The sequence below is a fragment of the Cucumis melo genome, chromosome 11 (assembly GCF_025177605.1).
Source record: "Cucumis melo cultivar AY chromosome 11, USDA_Cmelo_AY_1.0, whole genome shotgun sequence".
Taxonomy (NCBI): Eukaryota; Viridiplantae; Streptophyta; class Magnoliopsida; order Cucurbitales; family Cucurbitaceae; genus Cucumis; species Cucumis melo.
Genome location: NC_066867.1, coordinates 2,618,954 through 2,627,543, shown reverse-complemented (window position 1 = coordinate 2,627,543; position 8,590 = coordinate 2,618,954). Strand labels below are relative to the sequence as shown.

Here is an 8,590-nt window from a genome sequence, read left to right as displayed (position 1 = left end):
AGAAATAGAGTTTGATTCGAAAATTACTGAAACAAAACCTGTTTTATATTACAAAATGAATTCAAAAATACTCGATCCAAATATGACTCTATCTTAGATTACATTACATTTTTATTACAGGGTTACCAAACTTCCTGTTATATTTTATTTTTTTTGTTTCTAGATGGATGATCAAGAAATGGGTCATACTTAGCCAAGATCAAAACATGCCAATATGAGAGAGAGAGAGAGAGATCAAAAACTCACAAAGAAGAAGATTGCTTGCAACACAAACCCATGGAAGAAAAAAAAAAGAGAGAGAGAGAAAATTGGAGTTGAGGGAGATGAGATAATCAACTGTTAAGTTTTGATTGTTATATAAGATTACATCTCCTTTCTTTGTCTAATAAAATATCAACAGCTTTTTGCAAGTTGTTAATATCTTGCTTTGTTTGCAATTTTTTCAAAACATTTTTATACACTTAACTATTCACTAAACTGTTGTTATATATTGTAATTACCCAATTTATTATTGAAATAAAATGAAACGAATAACAGCTTTAAGAAAAAGGTTCTTTGTGTTATAGTTTTCAAAAAAGGTTGGAGTTATAGACAACTTTCCCTCTATCGATAAATTAAAAACTCAAACTATCTTGATGCAAATCATCATTAGGTCAGCCTAATGACGTATGAATCCTATTTTAGCACAACTTTACAAAAATATTCTCATTTGATGAGTATCTAAATGAAGGATCCACTACTTTGAGTATATACACTAACCAACGAGTATCTATGAAATGAAATATTACAAAATATCAAATTCTTAGGGAATGTGTTCTTAAAAAAATTCAAAATTTTAAACAAAACCCTCCCTAGAGTTGGCAACCAAAGGTAAGAAAAAATGATTATGATCAATTAAAAGTAAGCATTAACTAAAATAAGAGTGAAAATATTCCAGAAAAAAAAAAACATAATTCAAATATCTATCAATCTTATAAGAAATGCATCCGCTTATATCGTTTTAAGTGTTAGGTGAGGCTCGTGTAATGAATGAACAATGTCCTTTTGTGATCATATTTCACTCTTATCAATTATGTATAGATCATGTATGATGTAATTGAAATATGTTCACAACCTACCTAATCGACACTTGAATCGTGAGTTCAATTCAAAATATGTTCCACCTGTTAAACCTTTCAAAGAAAACCAGTTCTTATCTTAATGGATTATTTAGAAGGTTAAACAAGGCTAAGTTTTCTAATTATGATATACGATTAGTTTTAACTTAAAGGTAAGAATAATTTGTGATGAAAATTAGAAGTGTCGATTGAAGGGAATAATTGTTTGAAACTTATGTTAGCCTTTTTGGTTTTTATTTAAATTCACTCATATAACTTAAATAGAAAATGACAATTAACATTTTAATTCTAAAATCATTCATCTTTATTTTTAGAGTTGGTAGCTTTTTTTCACACCGAACTTCATTCATATGACGAAGTCACATCCCTTATTTTCTTCAAGACTTACTTTAATGATATAGATATATATTCAAAACTTATTATCAACAATACTAAAATAAATTTTGAAAAAGCAAATGGTTACATCAACTATTAAGCTCAACATCACTATTATGTTGTTCAATCAAACTACCATTGGCTTAATGTTAATTTTCTACTATACTAGCTTAACTTGCAAGATGATTAAATTCAAGTACATTGGAGTTAAAAAAACTTTGTTGGCGTTTAAATCTTGCACATGTTCGTCATCGTTGTACCCATATTGTTGCAACCATTGATCATTTATATCACGCTTTATCTCTAGGTTGTCTTGCATTTGAGCTAACATGCATGAAAGATCCTTGCATCAATGTGAAGCTGAGTCTACCACACTTCGACGTGTCTATAAGTTAGTACAAAGAGTATAATAGTTCATCTAAACACACAAAAGCAATATTAGGGCTCTCCTTTAGGGTGGTCAATTGAGTTTATTTTGCAATGCTGTTCTTCCTCTAACAGTCATCTATGCTTACGTGTAACCTTAGGTTTCATCATGTTTGTCCATGAGCTTTAAGCCTTGTTTGAGACAACCGTAAACAAACTTTAAAAAAAAGGGTATAAAGTAAAAATTAGCCATCAACCTAAATATATGAAGTGTGTGATTTTAACTTTGAATAAGATGGAAATTGTTGAGAAAGTGTTTGTGTCATCTTCTTGGGGTGTGGTGTGACATATGGGAGAGTGGGGGGGAGGAAAAAAAAATATCTTATGGAAGCTTCTATTGTGTCAACCTAACCCCTTTAGAAAAAGAGAACAAAAAGGGTGAAGAGTTGCAAAAGTGACTCTCTTTTAGGCCCATCATCAATTTCTCATTCATTCATCTAATCATATATTTATTTCTCTTTTTTCATTCTCAAAATACTATTAATTTATTTAATTATTATTTCTTTTTCAAAAAATAAAAATAAAAAAATTCATAGTGTGGCCACCACCACCATGTTTGGTTCTTTTTCTTGGTTACTCATATGGCCATTTTGTGTCTTGTTTGCTTTTTTAGGTAATGAAAATTCATATCTTTTTATCCTTTTTCTCACTTATCTTGGATTCTCAATTAAATAAATAATTTCTTTATTTATTTTGTTATTAGTTTTTTTTAAAAAAAAAAAAGTTGGTAACTTGGTTTCAAACTCTTGTAGGTTAAATAATGATTCTATTTGTTTTGTAATCCAAATTTGGAAAAAAAATAAAATAAAGTTATTATGGAACTAAAAGCATAATAATAATAATAATAATAATAATAATAATAATAATAATAATAATAATAATAATAATTGTCATCACATTTTTGTTCTTGCAACTTTTAGAATTAATCCATTTTGTTTTCTTGAATCAAATAATTTTCCACTATATTCTTTGAACTTTTTAGCTAATGAAAAATGGGTTATTTTAATTTTAAAAAATCAAGAGACTAAAACCATAAAATCTTCCGATTTGAAGGACTAAAATGAAATTAAGCTTAAGAAGAAAAAAAAAAATTAAGTCCATCTCAATCTAATATAACCATGATGTCATCTATATTTCACATTTATACATATATTAACAAAATAAATCTTAAAGTAGCCAAAAGAAAAAGAAAAAAAACACACAAAAACTATTAGATTATAGAGACCCCATCAAAACATAAATATAGTTAGTGAAATCATGGATAAGATTTGGATGGTGGGCATGACTCATCTAATTTGGTCAAAATGAGACAAATATCAATATATATATATATATATATATATATATATATATATATATATATATATATTATATATATATATATATTTAGCCTCTATCATATTATTATTTTAATTCTTTTTCTTTTGGGTAATTTCCATTGGTCATATTTAGACAACTCAATTCTCTTATAATACACATACACACACAAACTTATACTTATAGTCAACTTCATATTAGGTTTCACCATTTTTAGGTAAGTTAGCAAAAATACAAAAAAGAAAAATAAAAATTTTAAATTTTGATCTAAAATGCAACATTTTTGGAGTAGATCTCATAGTCAATAGTGAGAAAACATTAAAAGTTTTTTTTTCATTGGTTCTAATTTCTTAAAAAAAAAAAAAAAAAGAATTCAAAGGGTCCCTTTTACATGAAATTTTTTTCTCAAATTCCTAAGTCAAACAAGAAATCCATTCAAAAGGGAAAAAAAGAAAAAAAAAATAAAAAAGAGAGACAAATCATCATGATGATGAGTAAGAAAAACTAATGGGTTTATTTTTCTCTCTTTTTTATGGTTAAGCTTGATATTATTTTTTGCTTTAAGTGGATAATTTTTTACAACATGTATTCTTATCCATTTTATCATTATTGTGTAGGTAGAAAATTTTCATAAAGTTTTACATTTTTTTTTTATTATGAAACAATTAGTTAAATCTACTATTACTATAAATATCTTGAAACCAAAACTAGAATTACTTAAAAAGGTAGCATCCTAAATCATTGTGACAAAAGAAATTAGTCTTTGTAGTTGGTAAAACTCTAGAAAGTAGATCTAATCAAAGTCTTCACAATTTCCACAACTTCTTCACTTTTTGCCATTAATTTTGTTTTTGTCCTGTTTTGACAACTATTTATTTAAACATACCAACAATAACTTAGTTCAACTGATGTTCGAGTTTACTGATGATTATGAGTTTTGTGGTTTGAGTCTTTCTAGCTAATTGTTTTACTAAAAAGAAATTTTGTTTTTGATATCGTTTTCAAAATCCATGCTATATTCTAAAAGGAAAATATTACTACACTTATCTTTGTGGCAATTTCACTTTACTTCTTTTTCAAAAATATTTTAGGGAAACTGTAAAAATTGTCCGTAAAGTATAGTAGTGGTTGCAACTGCAATTGTCCACTTTCAATTGTAAAAAATGAGCCCTCAAATTTCTACGTGTGTTAAAATTGAGTATTCATATTTATAATAGTCGTAGAAATTGAGCATCTAAATAATAAAAAGTAAACCATTAAACTTATATTGTTGTTATAATTTCTATAAGTATGTAAGTTTTTAGTGTCGAATTTTAACACTCGTACAAGTTTTACAGAATTTCAAACATCCTTGATCTTGAGCCATAATTTTCACTATAAATAAGAACCAAAATTTCAACAATCGCGATTAATATTGCTGTAACACAAGTAAGTGGATCAATCAAAGCAGAAATTTATGATAAGATTACAACTATCACTATAGTTTAGTGTCACTTTTACCGTTTGTCCTAAGACAACTATTTCAATAGAAGGTACAATATACACAAAAACTTCTTTTAACTTTTTCTCAAGTACAACAAAGGGAGATGGAAAGATTTACTCTTTTCCACGTTAAAAGGAATAATAACATATCAATTACCACTAAATTAATGCTCACGTTTCTAAGAAACATCAGAAGTAGAATATATTGAATAACATAAGATGACATCTCGAAACTAATTAGTAACAAGAAGTTCATCTATTTTAATATAAGATCAATTTTCAACATATTCTTTCAAGATAGTGTCTCTTCTAGATTTACCATTTTTTATTAGATACCAAAATTTTTATTCATTCAAATGAATATCATCTTTTTGTAGACTTGATACCATAGTCCATCGTCCCAAGATCCCAAAAAAACTTAAGCAAATAGATTAGAAGAAAATTACTTATTATATAATTCAAACAACAAGGGTAAAGAAATTTAAGAGTGAGAAGAAAAGTGTGGTGTATGATGAGAGTTAGATGATAGGCCAGAAATGGGAAAAAGGGAGAGATAAATGCAAACAGATATCCAAATTCTAGTGGATATATATGGTAGGTTGAGTCATGATGGATTAGATATAAATGCTAAGAAGGTTGGTAGAGAAAAGATGGTACTGCAGCAACACACACAGTTGTTAGTTCCTTCACACCTTTTAATATTATTATTATTTTTCTATAATATTATATTATATGAATTTCAAACTCTTCAACCTAGAGAGAGAAAATCAATAAAAGCTTTAACTATGGAAGAGATGGGTCACCCACCACTTTCAACTCTCTTCCTTTCTCCTCCTCTCACAGCTTATCCATTACCCTTCAATGGCAAATAACAAAAGAAAAAAGGAAAGAAAAAAATAAAAGAACCCCTTTTGCAGAAAATGACAAGAATAAGTAACCCATTTGAATTTGGGAGTTTCTTCATTTCATTTAATTCCCTTTCTCTAATATAAAAAAAATCTCAACTTTTCACTTCTAACATAACCTTAACATTTGAGGTTTTATAGACAGTAAAATTTATGACAGTATTTTGTTTCCTCAATCAATGTTCCTTTTAACTTCTCAGTCTCTTCTTACCCACTCCTGTCTTTATAACAACACTTTACTTTGGTATCTTTTGCTATAAAATTTCAAGAGAATATATAAATAAAATCAACACTTGTTTGTTATGTGTGTGAAATGAACTGAAACTCCAAATTCAATAAGAAAAATAGATCCTAAAAGGGGATCTTGATCCATTCTTGTTTATATATATATATATATATATATATATATATTTATATTTATATATATCTCAAGTCAGCCAAAATAAGATACAAAAATGAAAAGGAAAAAAAAGTTTATACTTCTTCTACAGAGAAAAGGAAAAACCTCTGGAAAAAAGGGGGTGTTTTAAACTATGTTTCGTCCAACTATATGCAAAGATATTTAACTAATTCTTCAGCTGTACTCATAATCATTATACTATACCAATATGCACTGTAAATCTTACAGATCAGAAGGGGAAAATGAGAAGAACTTAGAGAGATTTGAGAAAGAAAAAAAAACTAATATATTTTTTACCAATCTAGCTTCTCATTTTTCCCTGCAAATCAGATAAAAGAAACAAAGCCCAGCTTATAGAATTTTCTTGTTCTCACTTCATCTCCAAGCTTCTATAATCCAGAATCCCATTTTTGATACCAAGAAAATCATACCCAACTTTGTTGTTATTCCCAGTTGAAGTACCAATACTACATCCAATTTTGCAGCTACAATCTTTACTGTTTTGTAATCCCAAACTACAAGCAAAACAAAGATTCTTGGGTCCAACAATTTTTTCAGGGTGAGATTGATATGGTGGGCTGATTCTGAGTTCTAAGTTCAAATCAGGACATCTTTCTTCAATTTGGAAATCTTCCCTTTCTAACTCTTGAAACTCTTCAACAACAACCATGGATTTATCTTCTTCCACTTTTACTTTCACATCAGTAGCAGTGAAGGAGATTGTTGTTGAAGCTACTTGTTCTTGAGATGTTTCATTGATGGGTCTATGAGTAACAGGATCAATTCCTCTGTTTAAAAGCTTCCTTCTAATATGAGTATTCCAATAATTCTTAATTTCATTGTCTGTTCTTCCAGGTAATCTCCCAGCAATTAAAGACCACCTAAAACAATAAAAAGAAAAAAACCCCAAAACCCCATCAATCAATTTGAAAAAAAAAATTCTCTAAAATTTTCAAATTATATATATATATAAAAAAAAACAAATAGTTAAAAGATTGATTTCAAATTTCCCACAAACTTACTTGTTACCAAGAAGACTATGAAGCTTGATTATCAACTCATCTTCATCTTCAGTGAAATTCCCTCGTTTAAGATCAGGGCGTAGATAATTAATCCAACGCAATCGACAACTCTTACCACAACGAAGAAGACCAGCAGCTTTAGGGAGAGATCGCCAACAGCCTTCACCATGAGCACGAATATAAGAAATTAAACGCTCGTCTTCTTCTTTAGTCCAAGCACCTTTGTTTGTGTGGGCTTTTTCACAACAAGGAGAACGACCCATTTCACAAAACAAATAGAAGAATAAGAAAAAGAAAAACAAGGAAACCCCAGAAAAATCAAAGGAAAACCCAGATGGAAGAAGGGTTAAAAGTGAAGCAAGGTTGATGAAAATGGCGGTTTAGGGAACAGTAAGGGCGGCCATTGGAAGGGATTTGGGAGTAGCTTTATAGCGTTTTGACTAATGAAAAAAAAGAAGAGAAGTGAGGAGAGGGGTAATTGCTTCTAGATGCGAGTTGGTGAGATAGGTTAGAGAGGAGAATGCCTGCTCCTGCCCTTCTCTCTCTCTCTCTCTCTCTTTCTCTTTTATCATCTTATATATATATATATATATATATATATATATATATATATATATATATATAAATCTTCAATCATATAATAAAGTTAAAGTCACATTTAACTATAGAGGTGACATTTAGTTTGGTGTCAATTTAAATTATTTTTATATATAATGATAATGTTTCTATATTAGGCCAAAATTCCCAACCTTCCACATATATATATATATATATATACATATGTATCATCCTTTGTTTTTTTTTATTTAGTTAAAATATTGTTTTAGTTTGTATATTTTGATGTTTAGTTTAATTTTAGTTTGATGTACTTTTAAATGTACAGTTTTAGTTCGTACTGTTAATAAGTTTTAACTTTAGTATCTTAAAGTTAATTTATTTTATCAATGTTATAACTTTCATCCAAGAAAATATAATGTGTGTCCCAAAAGAGAAAAGTCAAAATCTAGAGTTTGAATAGATTGATCGAGCTAATTATAAACATATACTAATAAGGAAATAATCGAAAGCAGTGTTTAGCCTGACATTGCTATATGTACACGTAACTATAAGTGACTGTCGTAGGAAAGGTCTTATACATAGTCTCATTCGACGACCTCCAAAGGAAGAAGTAAGTAATCTCCCCGGAGGAAAGGACATATCTTACTTTTATTGCATTCTAGTTGAACTATATATACATTGCATACTAACTTAATCATCAAAGTGTGTTAGGCTCAACAACAAACCGATGTAGCAACTTGTGATCTAGGTCAACTCAAAAGGCGAGATCAAATTCTAAAAAAAGGGGTTGAAGAACAAGCCAATGAAGTGTTCACAACAAGAGCATAAATGTGTGAACAAGATCCAAGAGTCGCTCAATATGTTATCAAAATTTGTTAATTCTCTTTCATAATTCTCTCTAAACAACTTCAATATTGTATATTAATATTGGGTGGGGTTTGGTTTAGGTTTATGTTTTAATTATTTTGATAATTTCATTTGGCTCTC

At 28.6% G+C, this 8,590-nt stretch overlaps 1 protein-coding gene across 1 annotated transcript; it reads right to left on the bottom strand.

The window, feature by feature from the left end:
* Positions 1 to 6,184: 6,184 nt before the first annotated feature.
* On the bottom strand, positions 6,185 to 7,620 carry LOC103497325 (myb-related protein 308). Its single transcript, XM_008459461.3, has 2 exons — positions 7,046 to 7,620; positions 6,185 to 6,904 (listed from the first exon to the last, which is right to left on the bottom strand). Exons 1-2 carry the CDS (start codon positions 7,306 to 7,308, stop codon positions 6,394 to 6,396), a joined length of 774 nt encoding a protein of 257 aa, XP_008457683.1. The 5' UTR covers positions 7,309 to 7,620; the 3' UTR covers positions 6,185 to 6,393.
* Positions 7,621 to 8,590: the final 970 nt, after the last annotated feature.